This window comes from Prenolepis imparis, unplaced genomic scaffold (assembly GCF_030444845.1).
Source record: "Prenolepis imparis isolate NDT839.2.m4 unplaced genomic scaffold, iyPreImpa1.0 SCAF_10, whole genome shotgun sequence".
NCBI classification, from domain to species: Eukaryota; Metazoa; Arthropoda; class Insecta; order Hymenoptera; family Formicidae; genus Prenolepis; species Prenolepis imparis.
Genome location: NW_028141168.1, coordinates 10,838,937 through 10,857,022, shown reverse-complemented (window position 1 = coordinate 10,857,022; position 18,086 = coordinate 10,838,937). Strand labels below are relative to the sequence as shown.

The following is an 18,086-nucleotide window of genomic DNA, read 5'->3' as shown; positions in this document are numbered from 1 at the left end:
TATAATAATTTAAAAACAAAGTATATGATTACATTTTTTATTTATTAATCACATCCTCTTCTCCTCTCAGATACTTGAATTTTATAATTTTGCTATTGGTTTTCTTTTCTTGCAATGTCATTGTGATATTTTTAAGTGATTTTATTTCTTATAAACACATTGAGTATAAATTATCATATAAAGCATATATAAAAGAAACATAAAAAGAAAGCTAAAATTAAAATATTTTAGTTAAACTTTCTCTCGCACATATTTATACAAAGAATCTGTATTTTATTACAGCCTATATTTTATTATAACATTAAGAAAGATTGATTTCGAGTTTATTATATAGTATAAAAAACAAATGTGTAGACTTTAATTTTTAAACATAGAGAGGCATATTCTTTCATTCTATAATAAAGGAATTAGACAATACATACTTATTCCGCTTCTAATGTTTCAGTTGTATGCACCTGTTCAATATATCATTTATATATGTTTATATAATAAATCTTTAGAGAAATTCCATCTCTCGTTCGATACCGACGAATTTGAGTTGTTCTGTTGGTCCATATCTAGAAATTATCACACAATTTTAATCATTTTATACAATTTTAATCCTAGTTAATATATCGTTTGAATCATGCAAAGTGTACAAATGTATATACCTATAATCGAAAAATAATTCTTCGCCAGGTTGGATCGCTCTCTTAGCAAAAATACCTATTCTGTGATCGCCATTCACCATCATTACTTTTGCATAACAATTTGGATTAATCGAATGATTGGCAAATCTGATTTTATTTCCCTTTCTCGTTGCATCGACGACAAAATCTACAAAATATTTTTTAAATCTTTTCTCTCTTTCTTCTAAAATATCTTATCAATTGTTAATTTACATTATACTTACCATTATTGAGATTGAAAAGAAAACTACACATATATTTGTCGTATACTTTTCCTCTTCTATCGGCCTCATCTTGGCTGATAATCTCGCCGCAGTATTCGGAAATAAATTCGTTCTTTGCTGCCGACTCTTTCAAAAAAATTCCCCAACCCGCTACATCTGATGGTGCCATCAAAAGATGCTTATCTATAAATCACAAAATTTTCGTTTTCTATCTTCGTTTTTTAACAAAACTGTAAAATTAAGTTATTAAACTTACGAAGACCACGTTGTACGCTAACGTTCTTGCAAGATATCTTAGTGATGTGGAACTGATCAGCGCCACACGTTTGGCAAAGATCCGGGTCACATTCTCTCACGGCCAAATAACACGGGCATTGCTTCGTGTTGCACTGAGCCTTACATCTGCAGCCAGGGAATCGATTTTGACATTCGCTGCTGCACTGACAGAATTTTTCGCAAAAGTTTTGCGCCTGTATACAGGGACACGAGTTGTCGCACTGACGTCCCGGATGATCGCAAGGTGCAAAATTGTGCACGTGATTAGCGCCTGTCAAAATTAATCGGAAAATTATCAAATCGAAATATATAAAGATTTAAATTCTTGAAATTAATTAATGCGCATACCAGAATCCTTCTTAAGTTGTATTTTTCTGCAATGCATCGACCATAATCGATGCTTCTTCTTCTTCTTTCGCGGCGGCGTAAAGTCTTTCAGATTCTCTATAGCGGGAATATCCGCAGCCTCTTTTTGCGCAAATTCATATACTTCTTGACACGTTTTCGTTAACATAATTTGTGCCAGCGCGCATGGATTACCGGGAAAGGCTTTGTGAAGAGCTCGGAACAAGCTCTGTTCAGAACCTGTCCACGAGAACTCGCTTTCTGTTTTAATCCGTTTCCCAATTCCTAATAGCGTGAAGGGTGTTTGGTTTTCAGGTTGCGTTTGATCCTCCATAATATCTTCAGGTTTACAGTCTTTGTTAACGTTTTGTTTAAAATCTAATTTGAACAAAATAGAACATTTTAGAACTTTAAATAAACTCCATTTTATGATAATAAGTCCTTGACAATATATTTACCTTGACAACTGCCTCCTTGACCATATTTATTGCTATCGTTGCTGTCTTCGCTGCTTGCTTCATTTCCAGAATCTACGCTTGCTTGTTTTCGTACCTTCCTAGGACCACCACGTTTTTCGTCGCCTTCTTCCTCCTTTATATCTGCTGCCTGTGCTGCTAACTTTTCTTTCATTCCCTCCTGAATACGAAAAGTTTTGATATTAAATCTGTTTTAAAAACAAACATTATATGTAATGTGATAAGTGGCATACCAAATGCATGTAACATTCTGCTCCACATGGCTCCGGAAATGGTTTCAGATCGGGTCCTTTCCGTTTCAGCAAATTCGGACCTGGATGGCAAGCTTGAAGACCTACAAGCAATAATAAACTTACTACTCAATTTACTCTCGTCGGCTAATTCGGTATGGTTAAATGGAGAAAAATTTAGTAGAGAACACAGCGATGAACAATGAATAAAATATGATTGCGGATGAGCCCTTTTGACGATGCCTCTGTGCTAAACAAAAAAAAGCTTCCGATCGATAATGCATTAGTTTATATGCAATATTGTTCTTTACCTTGCGGCGAAGTCCCCCTGGCTGCTACGATAAATCAGGAATCACAAATTATTGTAATTAATAAACCTTCAACTTAAAATACTTAAAGTATGCAACACTAGTAAGTTGTATTTCAGCGAAGTTTTCTCATATTATTAGTATTTTACTTTATTTGTAAAAATACCACAGTAGTTAAATCATTAGATTATATAATAAATTTTAAAAATATAACTATTTTTATACTTCACAAAATACAACTTAAATAATTAAAAAGATTACTTCATTGCGATATACTCACGATGTAAGAAGCAGTCGTATTTGAAGCACCTCCTGCAGAATAAAGTATGGAAAGAATGCATTGTTTGTTCCCTAGGTACACTTTTCGCATTAATACCATCTATATTAGGTGTACATTCTGGAGGCAAAACATTTGGATCAGATCTTTCTGTTAATTCAATATATTTTTCTTTCAATTCCTCTGGCCTTCCCTTATCCGGAAACATGCTTGATATTGCCTAAAAATAATAACTATAAAACAATTGTATCGGAGTTATGCTAATGTTGTATCACTGTATTTAACTCCTCTTACATTGAATATATGCATTGATGGGAAGGGAGTAGCCATCGTCTTTCCACTTTCAGTCTTTTCTATCTTGCTTTCAGACTTTATTTCAATGTCCTTCTTCTCATTTTCTTTTTGATTCTCTTTCTCTTTGAAACATTCTTTTCCCTTCTTTATCTGTTCTCTTTCTTTATCATCTTTCTCGTAATTTGCTAAAGCATTTACCAAATCAACAAAGATAGAATCATCCATAAACCCAGATTCTCTATCGCCATGGACCTGTAACAAAAAGATTATTATTAATATTTGTAAAAATCTTTACACAATCAACTAATACAAGTTCAAACAATTTCCTGTACCTTTCCATCATAATTTTTTATAAGTTCCTCGATAAAAGTGCCATCTTGATCCAAAATCTCATCACCCATATAAGGAATGTTATGTAAAACAGTTTCATCTTCTACCATAAAGTTCTGTTGAATGGGAGCCCAGGTGTACATAGTTGGTATAGGAGTTACTGCATTAAGTGATTTTACAGGACAACTTTGAACATCGCCGTCAGGACTGGTAACTTCAGCTTTTTTCATGCAGGAAAGATGAGGTGGAATGTCTTGCACTGTTAACCACGTTGCCTTTCCATCTGCACAACGCTTTTGTTCAGCTACGAGGAGTTCTATATTCAATAAAAAAAACGTTCAACTATATGATATAAAGTTGTATACTAATAAAGTAGTAGCTATCATTATTTTTAGTATATTTTATTTTATAAATTATAATACAAAGCAAAGAGAGAAAAAGAGAGAAAAAATTCTTTTTCCCTCTCTCTTTCTCTCTTTGATTTGTATTATAATATTCATTCGGAAAGTTATAAAATACGACTTGCCTGTCATAACCTTCCGATTTTTATTCCACGCAATTTTGACTTCGTCTGCTCGCTTGTATCGTTTCATTTGCCGTAAACGCATGTACTCTGATCTAACCCTTTTCTTCCATTCGGCTGAAATTTTGGCTTTCGACATCGTGATTCTTATAGAAAATTAACAGTCCCATTAAAAGTATACGATAAATTCCACTTGATTCCACCATTCAACAGATGTGAATGATGAATGGGGGAAAAGTATCGAATAAGCATTTTGCGCATGCGCACTACACCAGCTGAGGCCAATTCGTTGGATGAGTGTGTGGGAAGTGAATGTGTGTGAGAGTGAGTACGATTGAATGAGTATGTTAGAGGGTGTGTGTGATGTGCGTGACTGTTGCATTTTAATTACCAGTATGTTAAATGTTAAAAGTTAAATGAATAGAAAAAAATATATGTTGAGACATATTAAATAAATAAAAAAACAAATTTTCACCACAATAAATATTAGCGATTTATATTAACTAGAACAATACAAGCGCGCGCTACGCGCGCGCCATTCTTCGGTTTTATGTTTATTAAAAAATAATATAAAATTTGTTTAAACTCGATTAATATTTTTTCATAGAAATCAACTGATTAAAGCGTTAATTTGGTAATTAAATTTTAAAATAATATGTTAAAATATTAAAATAGTAAAATGTTGTAAAATTGTAAATAATATGTTATAATATCTTATTCTCGATTAATATTTTTTGATGGAAATCAGCTGATAACTTTCAAAAATATTAATCCAGTTTAAAGTATTATAATATATTATTTAAAACTAATATTATTATTTTTTTAAATTTTATTTTGAACAAACTGTCAAACTGCTAATTCTCGCGATAACAGCCTCTCGATGCTACGAATATAACATACAACGCGAATCTTGACAGCCAATAAGCATCGCGGAAAAGCGACAACAATAAGCTTTGATATATGCGAGTATCGATTTTACATATCTTTTTTAGAAAAGAAAATAATTCAACCTTTTTGTCACGCAATTACTCTGCCATGAGCATAAAATATTAAATTCGAGTCAAAAATAATAAAATAATAACTCGCACTTTATATATCGTAACTTTATTATGCGAAAAAGTAAGAATGTAGAGAAATTAAGTAGTACGAGTCAACAATTTCTCAGTACGCCTTTTCGTCGCGCAATCATTTAATCATTAACATAAAATTATAAATGCATGAATAATGTATTGTTTGCAGATTATTTTGGTACCATAAGCATAGCAGCATACTTCCTTTTTGGTCTAATAAACGTAAAATGAATCCGCGGCGTATGGGATCCGCGGCTTAAAAATTTTAATTTTCAGTATTTTAAAACGCGCCAAAAATTATTCGTTTACATATTTCAACAGCACATTGCCTGCACATTATGATGGTACCATCACCATACCAGCGTACTACCTTTTTGGTCTAATAAACTTAAAATGAATCCGCGCCGTATGGGATCCGCGGCTTAAAAATTTTAATTTTCAGTATTTTAAAACGCGCCAAAAATTATTCGTTTACATATTTCAACAGTACGTTGCCTGCACATTATGATGGTACCGTCACCATACCAGCCAACAAACTTTTTGGTGTAATATACGTAATATAATTGTGCGCTATATGGGATCCGCGGCTTAAAAATATTAATTTTCTATATTTTAAAACGAGCCAAAAATTAATCATATATAAGTTTCAATAGTGTATTGTTTGCAGATTATTTTGGTACCATCAGCATATCAGCGTACTACCTTTTTGGTCTAATATACGTAAAATGAATCCGCGCCGTATGGGGTTCGCGGGTAAAAAATTTTAATTTTCAATATTTTAAAGCGAGCCAAAAATTAATCTTTCATATATTTCAACAGTACATTGACTGCACCTCAAAAATTCATCGATTATTCATTTTAATAGTACATTGATTACAGAATTATTTGGTATCAAGCAGACACCAGCGTACAAATTTTTTAATATGATATACATAAAATAAGGATGCGTCGCATAGGGTCAGCGGCAAAAAAGTATCGATTTCTAATATTTTAAGACGAGCCAAAAATTCATCGATTATACATTTTAATAGTACATTGATTACAGAATCTTCTGGTACCATGCAGACCCCAGCGTACAAATTTTTTAACTTGATATACATAAAATAAGATTGCGTTGCATAGGGTCAGCGGTAAAAAAGTATCGATTTCTAATATTTTAAGACGAGCCAAAAATTCATCGATTATACATTTTAAAAGTACATTGATTACAGAATCTATTGGTACCAAGCAGACAACAGCGTACAAACTTTTTCATTTGCTATACATAAATTAAGGATGCGTCGCATAGGGTCAGCGGCATAAATGTATTAATTTCTAATATTTAAAGACGAGCCAAAAATTCATCGATTATACATTTTAATAGTACATTGATTACAAATTCTTTTGGTACCATGCAGACACCAGCGTACAAATTTTTTAATACGATAAACATAAAATAAGGATGCGTCGCACAGGATCCGCGTCAAAAAGTATCGATTTCTAATATTTTAAGACGAGCCAAAAATTCATCGATTATACATTTTAATAGTACATTAATTACAGAAACATTTGGTACCAAACAGACACCAGCGTACTAATTTTTTAACTAGATATACATAAAATAATGTTGCGTCGCATAGGGTCAGCGGTAAAAAAGTATGGATTTCTAATATTTTAAGACGAGCCAAAAATTCATCGATTATACATTTTAAAAGTACAGTGATTACAGAATCTTTTGGTACCATGCAGACACCAGCGTACAAATTTTTTAATATGATATATATAAAATAAGGTTGCGTCGCATAGGGTAGGCGGTAAAAAGTATCGATTTCCAATATTTTAAGACGAGCCAAAAATTCATCGATTATACATTTTAATAGTATATTGATTACAGAATCTTTTGGTACCAAACAGACACCAGCGTACAAATTTTTTAACTAGATATACATAAAATAATGTTGCGTCGCATAGGGTCAGCGATAAAAAAGTATGGATTTCTAATATTTTAAGACGAGCCAAAAATTCATCGATTATACATTTTAAAAGTACAGTGATTACAGAATCTTTTGGTACCAAGCAGACAACAGCGTACAAACTTTTTCATTTGCTATACATAAATTAAGGATGCGTCGCATAGGGTCAGCGGCATAAATGTATTAATTTCTAATATTTAAAGACGAGCCAAAAATTCATCGATTATACATTTTAATAGTACATTGATTACAGAATATTTTGGTACCAAGCAGACAACAGCGTACAAACTTTTTCATTTGCTATACATAAATTAAGGATGCGTCGCATAGGGTCAGCGGCATAAATGTATTAATTTCTAATATTTTAAGACGAGCCAAAAATTCATCGATTATACATTTTAGTAGTATATTGATTACAGAATCTTTTGGTACCAAACAGACACCAGCGTACAAATTTTTTAACTAGATATACATAAAATAATGTTGCGTCGCATAGGGTCAGCGGTAAAAAAGTATGGATTTCTAATATTTTAAGACGAGCCACAAATTCATCGATTATACATTTTAAAAGTACAGTGATTACAGAATCTTTTGGTACCAAGCAGACAACAGCGTACAAACTTTTTCATTTGCTATACATAAATTAAGGATGCGTCGCATAGGGTCAGCGGCATAAATGTATTAATTTCTAATATTTTAAGACGAGCCAAAAATTCCTCGATTATACATTTTAATAGTACATTGATTACAGAATATTTTGGTACCATGCAGACACCAGCGTACAAATTTTTTAATACGATAAACATAAAATAAGGATGCGTCGCACAGGATCCGCGTCAAAAAAGTATCGATTTCTAATATTTTAAGACGAGCCAAAAATTCATCGATTATACATTTTAAAAGTACATTGATTACAGAATCTTTTGGTACCAAGCAGACAACAGCGTACAAACTTTTTCATTTGGTATACATAAATTAAGGATGCGTCGCAAAGGGTCAGCGGCATAAATGTATTAACTTCTAATATTTTAAGACGAGCCAAAAATTCATCGATTATACATTTTAATAGTATATTGATTACAGAATCTTTTGGTACCAAACAGACACCAGCGTACAAATTTTTTAACTAGATATACATAAAATAATGTTGCGTCGCATAGGGTCAGCGGTAAAAAAGTATGGATTTCTAATATTTTAAGACGAGCCAAAAATTCATCGATTATACATTTTAAAAGTACAGTGATTACAGAATCTTTTGGTACCAAGCAGACAACAGCGTACAAACTTTTTCATTTGCTATACATAAATTAAGGATGCGTCGCATAGGGTCAGCGGCATAAATGTATTAATTTCTAATATTTTAAGACGAGCCAAAAATTCATCGATTATACATTTTAATAGTACATTGATTACAGAATATTTTGGTACCATGCAGACACCAGCGTACAAATTTTTTAATACGATAAACATAAAATAAGGATGCGTCGCACAGGATCCGCGTCAAAAAAGTATCGATTTCTAATATTTTAAGACGAGCCAAAAATTCATCGATTATACATTTTAATAGTACATTAATTACAGAAACATTTGGTACCAAACAGACACCAGCGTACTAATTTTTTAACTTGATATACATAAAATAAAGTTGCGTCGCATAGGGTCAGCGGTAAAAAGTATCGATTTCAAATATTTTAAGACGAGCCAAAAATTCATCGATTATACAATTTAAAAGTACATTGATTACAGAATCTTTTGGTACCAAGCAGACAACAGCGTACAAACTTTTTCATTTGCTATACATAAATTAAGGATGCGTCGCAAAGGGTCAGCGGCATAAAAGTATTAATTTCTAATATTTTAAGACGAGTCAAAAATTCATCGATTATACATTTTAATAGTATATTGATTACAGAATCTTTTGGTACCAAACAGACACCAGCGTACAAATTTTTTAACTAGATATACATAAAATAATGTTGCGTCGCATAGGGTCAGCGGTAAAAAAGTATGGATTTCTAATATTTTAAGACGAGCCAAAAATTCATCGATTATACATTTTAAAAGTACAGTGATTACAGAATCTTTTGGTACCATGCAGACAGCAGCGTACAAATTTTTTAATATGATATACATAAAATAAGGATGCGTCGCATAGGGTTAGCGGCAAAAAAGTATCGATTTCTAATATTTTAAGACGAGCCAAAAATTCATCGATTATACATTTTAATAGTACATTGATTACAGAATCTTTTGGTACCAAGCAGACAACAGCGTACAAACTTTTTCATTTGCTATACATAAATTAAGGATGCGTCGCATAGGGTCAGCGGCATAAATGTATTAATTTCTAATATTTTAAGACGAGCCAAAAATTCATCGATTATACATTTTAATAGTACATTGATTACAGAATATTTTGGTACCATGCAGACACCAGCGTACAAATTTTTTAATACGATAAACATAAAATAAGGATGCGTCGCACAGGATCCGCGTCAAAAAAGTATCGATTTCTAATATTTTAAGACGAGCCAAAAATTCATCGATTATACATTTTAAAAGTACATTGATTACAGAATCTTTTGGTACCAAGCAGACAACAGCGTACAAACTTTTTCATTTGGTATACATAAATTAAGGATGCGTCGCAAAGGGTCAGCGGCATAAATGTATTAATTTCTAATATTTTAAGACGAGCCAAAAATTCATCGATTATACATTTTAAAAGTACATTGATTACAGAATCTTTTGGTACCAAGCAGACAACAGCGTACAAACTTTTTCATTTGCAATACATAAATTAAAGATGCGTCACATAGGGTCAGCGGCATAAATGTATTAATTTCTAATATTTTAAGACGAGCCAAAAATTCCTCGATTATACATTTTAATAGTACATTGATTACAGAATATTTTGGTATCATGCAGACACCAGCGTACAAATTTTTTAATACGATAAACATAAAATAAGGATGCGTCGCACAGGATCAGCGTCAAAAAAGTATCGATTTCTAATATTTTAAGACGAGCCAAAAATTCATCGATTATACATTTTAATAGTACATTAATTACAGAAATATTTGGTACCAAACAGACACCAGCGTACTAATTTTTTAACTTGATATACATAAAATAAAGTTGCGTCGCATAGGGTCAGCGGTAAAAAGTATCGATTTCAAATATTTTAAGACGAGCCAAAAATTCATCGATTATACATTTTAAAAGTACATTGATTACAGAATCTTTTGGTACCAAGCAGACAACAGCGTACAAACTTTTTCATATGCTATACATAAATTAAGGATGCGTCGCAAAGGGTCAGCGGCATAAATGTATTAATTTCTAATATTTTAAGACGAGCCAAAAATTCATCGATTATACATTTTAATAGTATATTGATTACAGAATCTTTTGGTACCAAACAGACACCAGCGTACAAATTTTTTAACTAGATATACATAAAATAATGTTGCGTCGCATAGGGTCAGCGGTAAAAAAGTATGGATTTCTAATATTTTAAGACGAGCCAAAAATTCATCGATTATACATTTTAAAAGTACAGTGATTACAGAATCTTTTGGTACCATGCAGACACCAGCGTACAAATTTTTTAATATGATATACATAAAATAAGGATGCGTCGCATAGGGTTAGCGGCAAAAAAGTATCGATTTCTAATATTTTAAGACGAGCCAAAAATTCATCGATTATACATTTTAATAGTACATTAATTACAGAAACATTTGGTACCAAACAGACACCAGCGTACTAATTTTTTAACTTGATATACATAAAATAAAGTTGCGTCGCATAGGGTCAGCGGTAAATAGTATCGATTTCCAATATTTTAAGACGAGCCAAAATTCATCGATTATACATTTTAATAGTACATTGATTACAGAATCTTTTGGTACCAAGCAGACAACAGCGTACAAACTTTTTCATTTGCTATACATAAATTAAGGATGCGTCGCATAGGGTCAGCGGCATAAATGTATTAATTTCTAATATTTTAAGACGAGCCAAAAATTCATCGATTATACATTTTAGTAGTATATTGATTACAGAATCTTTTGGTACCAAACAGACACCAGCGTACAAATTTTTTAACTAGATATACATAAAATAATGTTGCGTCGCATAGGGTCAGCGGTAAAAAAGTATGGATTTCTAATATTTTAAGACGAGCCACAAATTCATCGATTATACATTTTAAAAGTACAGTGATTACAGAATCTTTTGGTACCAAGCAGACAACAGCGTACAAACTTTTTCATTTGCTATACATAAATTAAGGATGCGTCGCATAGGGTCAGCGGCATAAATGTATTAATTTCTAATATTTTAAGACGAGCCAAAAATTCCTCGATTATACATTTTAATAGTACATTGATTACAGAATATTTTGGTACCATGCAGACACCAGCGTACAAATTTTTTAATACGATAAACATAAAATAAGGATGCGTCGCACAGGATCCGCGTCAAAAAAGTATCGATTTCTAATATTTTAAGACGAGCCAAAAATTCATCGATTATACATTTTAAAAGTACATTGATTACAGAATCTTTTGGTACCAAGCAGACAACAGCGTACAAACTTTTTCATATGCTATACATAAATTAAGGATGCGTCGCAAAGGGTCAGCGGCATAAATGTATTAATTTCTAATATTTTAAGACGAGCCAAAAATTCATCGATTATACATTTTAATAGTATATTGATTACAGAATCTTTTGGTACCAAACAGACACCAGCGTACAAATTTTTTAACTAGATATACATAAAATAATGTTGCGTCGCATAGGGTCAGCGGTAAAAAAGTATGGATTTCTAATATTTTAAGACGAGCCAAAAATTCATCGATTATACATTTTAAAAGTACAGTGATTACAGAATCTTTTGGTACCAAGCAGACAACAGCGTACAAACTTTTTCATTTGCTATACATAAATTAAGGATGCGTCGCATAGGGTCAGCGGCATAAATGTATTAATTTCTAATATTTTAAGACGAGCCAAAAATTCATCGATTATACATTTTAATAGTACATTGATTACAGAATATTTTGGTACCATGCAGACACCAGCGTACAAATTTTTTAATACGATAAACATAAAATAAGGATGCGTCGCACAGGATCCGCGTCAAAAAAGTATCGATTTCTAATATTTTAAGACGAGCCAAAAATTCATCGATTATACATTTTAATAGTACATTAATTACAGAAACATTTGGTACCAAACAGACACCAGCGTACTAATTTTTTAACTTGATATACATAAAATAAAGTTGCGTCGCATAGGGTCAGCGGTAAAAAGTATCGATTTCAAATATTTTAAGACGAGCCAAAAATTCATCGATTATACATTTTAAAAGTACATTGATTACAGAATCTTTTGGTACCAAGCAGACAACAGCGTACAAACTTTTTCATTTGCTATACATAAATTAAGGATGCGTCGCAAAGGGTCAGCGGCATAAAAGTATTAATTTCTAATATTTTAAGACGAGCCAAAAATTCATCGATTATACATTTTAATAGTATATTGATTACAGAATCTTTTGGTACCAAACAGACACCAGCGTACAAATTTTTTAACTAGATATACATAAAATAATGTTGCGTCGCATAGGGTCAGCGGTAAAAAAGTATGGATTTCTAATATTTTAAGACGAGCCAAAAATTCATCGATTATACATTTTAAAAGTACAGTGATTACAGAATCTTTTGGTACCATGCAGACAGCAGCGTACAAATTTTTTAATATGATATACATAAAATAAGGATGCGTCGCATAGGGTTAGCGGCAAAAAAGTATCGATTTCTAATATTTTAAGACGAGCCAAAAATTCATCGATTATACATTTTAATAGTACATTAATTACAGAAACATTTGGTACCAAACAGACACCAGCGTACTAATTTTTTAACTAGATATACATAAAATAATGTTGCGCATAGGGTCAGCGGTAAAAAAGTATGGATTTCTAATATTTTAAGACGAGCCAAAAATTCATCGATTATACATTTTAAAAGTACAGTGATTACAGAATCTTTTGGTACCATGCAGACACCAGCGTACAAATTTTTTAATATGATATACATAAAATAAGGTTGCGTCGCATAGGGTAGGCGGTAAAAAGTATCGATTTCCAATATTTTAAGACGAGCCAAAAATTCATCGATTATACATTTTAATAGTATATTGATTACAGAATCTTTTGGTACCAAACAGACACCAGCGTACAAATTTTTTAACTAGATATACATAAAATAATGTTGCGTCGCATAGGGTCAGCGGTAAAAAAGTATGGATTTCTAATATTTTAAGACGAGCCACAAATTCATCGATTATACATTTTAAAAGTACAGTGATTACAGAATCTTTTGGTACCAAGCAGACAACAGCGTACAAACTTTTTCATTTGCTATACATAAATTAAGGATGCGTCGCATAGGGTCAGCGGCATAAATGTATTAATTTCTAATATTTTAAGACGAGCCAAAAATTCCTCGATTATACATTTTAATAGTACATTGATTACAGAATATTTTGGTACCATGCAGACACCAGCGTACAAATTTTTTAATACGATAAACATAAAATAAGGATGCGTCGCACAGGATCCGCGTCAAAAAAGTATCGATTTCTAATATTTTAAGACGAGCCAAAAATTCATCGATTATACATTTTAAAAGTACAGTGATTACAGAATCTTTTGGTACCAAGCAGACAACAGCGTACAAACTTTTTCATTTGCTATACATAAATTAAGGATGCGTCGCATAGGGTCAGCGGCATAAATGTATTAATTTCTAATATTTTAAGACGAGCCAAAAATTCATCGATTATACATTTTAATAGTACATTGATTACAGAATATTTTGGTACCATGCAGACACCAGCGTACAAATTTTTTAATACGATAAACATAAAATAAGGATGCGTCGCACAGGATCCGCGTCAAAAAAGTATCGATTTCTAATATTTTAAGACGAGCCAAAAATTCATCGATTATACATTTTAATAGTATATTGATTACAGAATCTTTTGGTACCAAACAGACACCAGCGTACAAATTTTTTAACTAGATATACATAAAATAATGTTGCGTCGCATAGGGTCAGCGGTAAAAAAGTATGGATTTCTAATATTTTAAGACGAGCCACAAATTCATCGATTATACATTTTAAAAGTACAGTGATTACAGAATCTTATGGTACCAAGCAGACAACAGCGTACAAACTTTTTCATTTGCTATACATAAATTAAGGATGCGTCGCATAGGGTCAGCGGCATAAATGTATTAATTTCTAATATTTTAAGACGAGCCAAAAATTCCTCGATTATACATTTTAATAGTACATTGATTACAGAATATTTTGGTACCATGCAGACACCAGCGTACAAATTTTTTAATACGATAAACATAAAATAAGGATGCGTCGCACAGGATCCGCGTCAAAAAAGTATCGATTTCTAATATTTTAAGACGAGCCAAAAATTCATCGATTATACATTTTAAAAGTACATTGATTACAGAATCTTTTGGTACCAAGCAGACAACAGCGTACAAACTTTTTCATTTGGTATACATAAATTAAGGATGCGTCGCATAGGGTCAGCGGCATAAATGTATTAATTTCTAATATTTTAAGACGAGCCAAAAATTCATCGATTATACATTTTAATAGTACATTGATTACATAATATTTTGGTACCATGCAGACACCAGCGTACAAATTTTTTAATACGATAAACATAAAATAAGGATGCGTCGCACAGGATCCGCGTCAAAAAAGTATCGATTTCTAATATTTTAAGACGAGCCAAAAATTCATCGATTATACATTTTAAAAGTACATTGATTACAGAATCTTTTGGTACCAAGCAGACAACAGCGTACAAACTTTTTCATTTGGTATACATAAATTAAGGATGCGTCGCAAAGGGTCAGCGGCATAAATGTATTAATTTCTAATATTTTAAGACGAGCCAAAAATTCATCGATTATACATTTTAAAAGTACATTGATTACAGAATCTTTTGGTACCAAGCAGACAACAGCGTACAAACTTTTTCATTTGCAATACATAAATTAAGGATGCGTCACATAGGGTCAGCGGCATAAATGTATTAATTTCTAATATTTTAAGACGAGCCAAAAATTCCTCGATTATACATTTTAATAGTACATTGATTACAGAATATTTTGGTATCATGCAGACACCAGCGTACAAATTTTTTAATACGATAAACATAAAATAAGGATGCGTCGCACAGGATCCGCGTCAAAAAAGTATCGATTTCTAATATTTTAAGACGAGCCAAAAATTCATCGATTATACATTTTAATAGTACATTAATTACAGAAATATTTGGTACCAAACAGACACCAGCGTACTAATTTTTTAACTTGATATACATAAAATAAAGTTGCGTCGCATAGGGTCAGCGGTAAAAAGTATCGATTTCAAATATTTTAAGACGAGCCAAAAATTCATCGATTATACATTTTAAAAGTACATTGATTACAGAATCTTTTGGTACCAAGCAGACAACAGCGTACAAACTTTTTCATATGCTATACATAAATTAAGGATGCGTCGCAAAGGGTCAGCGGTAAAAAAGTATGGATTTCTAATATTTTAAGACGAGCCAAAAATTCATCGATTATACATTTTAAAAGTACAGTGATTACAGAATCTTTTGGTACCATGCAGACAGCAGCGTACAAATTTTTTAATATGATATACATAAAATAAGGATGCGTCGCATAGGGTTAGCGGCAAAAAAGTATCGATTTCTAATATTTTAAGACGAGCCAAAAATTCATCGATTATACATTTTAATAGTACATTAATTACAGAAACATTTGGTACCAAACAGACACCAGCGTACTAATTTTTTAATACGATAAACATAAAATAAGGATGCGTCGCACAGGATCCGCGTCAAAAAGTATCGATTTCTAATATTTTAAGACTAGCCAAAAATTCATCGATTATACATTTTAATAGTACATTAATTACAGAAACATTTGGTACCAAACAGACACCAGCGTACTAATTTTTTAACTAGATATACATAAAATAATGTTGCGCATAGGGTCAGCGGTAAAAAAGTATGGATTTCTAATATTTTAAGACGAGCCAAAAATTCATCGATTATACATTTTAAAAGTACAGTGATTACAGAATCTTTTGGTACCATGCAGACACCAGCGTACAAATTTTTTAATATGATATACATAAAATAAGGTTGCGTCGCATAGGGTAGGCGGTAAAAAGTATCGATTTCCAATATTTTAAGACGAGCCAAAAATTCATCGATTATACATTTTAATAGTATATTGATTACAGAATCTTTTGGTACCAAACAGACACCAGCGTACAAATTTTTTAACTAGATATACATAAAATAATGTTGCGTCGCATAGGGTCAGCGGTAAAAAAGTATGGATTTCTAATATTTTAAGACGAGCCACAAATTCATCGATTATACATTTTAAAAGTACAGTGATTACAGAATCTTTTGGTACCAAGCAGACAACAGCGTACAAACTTTTTCATTTGCTATACATAAATTAAGGATGCGTCGCATAGGGTCAGCGGCATAAATGTATTAATTTCTAATATTTTAAGACGAGCCAAAAATTCCTCGATTATACATTTTAATAGTACATTGATTACAGAATATTTTGGTACCATGCAGACACCAGCGTACAAATTTTTTAATACGATAAACATAAAATAAGGATGCGTCGCACAGGATCCGCGTCAAAAAAGTATCGATTTCTAATATTTTAAGACGAGCCAAAAATTCATCGATTATACATTTTAAAAGTACATTGATTACAGAATCTTTTGGTACCAAGCAGACAACAGCGTACAAATTTTTTCATTTGGTATACATAAATTAAGGATGCGTCGCAAAGGGTCAGCGGCATAAATGTATTAACTTCTAATATTTTAAGACGAGCCAAAAATTCATCGATTATACATTTTAATAGTATATTGATTACAGAATCTTTTGGTACCAAACAGACACCAGCGTACAAATTTTTTAACTAGATATACATAAAATAATGTTGCGTCGCATAGGGTCAGCGGTAAAAAAGTATGGATTTCTAATATTTTAAGACGAGCCAAAAATTTATCGATTATACATTTTAAAAGTACAGTGATTACAGAATCTTTTGGTACCAAGCAGACAACAGCGTACAAACTTTTTCATTTGCTATACATAAATTAAGGATGCGTCGCATAGGGTCAGCGGCATAAATGTATTAATTTCTAATATTTTAAGACGAGCCAAAAATTCATCGATTATACATTTTAATAGTACATTGATTACAGAATATTTTGGTACCAAGCAGACAACAGCGTACAAACTTTTTCATTTGCTATACATAAATTAAGGATGCGTCGCATTGGGTCAGCGGCATAAATGTATTAATTTCTAATATTTTAAGACGAGCCAAAAATTCATCGATTATACATTTTAATAGTATATTGATTACAGAATCTTTTGGTACCAAACAGACACCAGCGTACAAATTTTTTAACTAGATATACATAAAATAATGTTGCGTCGCATAGGGTCAGCGGTAAAAAAGTATGGATTTCTAATATTTTAAGACGAGCCAAAAATTCATCGATTATACATTTTAAAAGTACAGTGATTACAGAATCTTTTGGTACCAAGCAGACAACAGCGTACAAACTTTTTCATTTGCTATACATAAATTAAGGATGCGTCGCATAGGGTCAGCGGCATAAATGTATTAATTTCTAATATTTTAAGACGAGCCAAAAATTCATCGATTATACATTTTAATAGTACATTGATTACAGAATATTTTGGTACCATGCAGACACCAGCGTACAAATTTTTTAATACGATAAACATAAAATAAGGATGCGTCGCACAGGATCCGCGTCAAAAAAGTATCGATTTCTAATATTTTAAGACGAGCCAAAAATTCATCGATTATACATTTTAATAGTACATTAATTACAGAAACATTTGGTACCAAACAGACACCAGCGTACTAATTTTTTAACTTGATATACATAAAATAAAGTTGCGTCGCATAGGGTCAGCG

At 31.9% G+C, this 18,086-nt stretch overlaps 1 protein-coding gene across 3 annotated transcripts; it reads right to left on the bottom strand.

Annotated features, from left to right (window-relative positions):
* Window positions 1-229: 229 nt before the first annotated feature.
* E(z) (histone-lysine N-methyltransferase E(z)) lies at window positions 230-4,170 on the bottom strand. 3 transcript variants are annotated; one of them, XM_083048167.1, is made up of 12 exons: window positions 3,955-4,170; window positions 3,431-3,744; window positions 3,099-3,350; window positions 2,808-3,024; window positions 2,531-2,551; window positions 2,223-2,323; window positions 1,972-2,149; window positions 1,517-1,891; window positions 1,149-1,439; window positions 893-1,075; window positions 651-816; window positions 230-557 (listed from the first exon to the last, which is right to left on the bottom strand). In XM_083048167.1, exons 1-12 carry the CDS (start codon window positions 4,088-4,090, stop codon window positions 497-499), a joined length of 2,295 nt encoding a protein of 764 aa, XP_082904293.1. In that variant the 5' UTR covers window positions 4,091-4,170; the 3' UTR covers window positions 230-496. The 3 variants fall into 3 exon arrangements, with proteins under 3 accessions (XP_082904293.1, XP_082904294.1, XP_082904292.1); XM_083048166.1 differs by having other exon boundaries at window positions 231-557; window positions 2,531-2,554; XM_083048168.1 differs by lacking the exon at window positions 2,531-2,551.
* Between the last annotated feature and the right edge of the window lie 13,916 nt (window positions 4,171-18,086).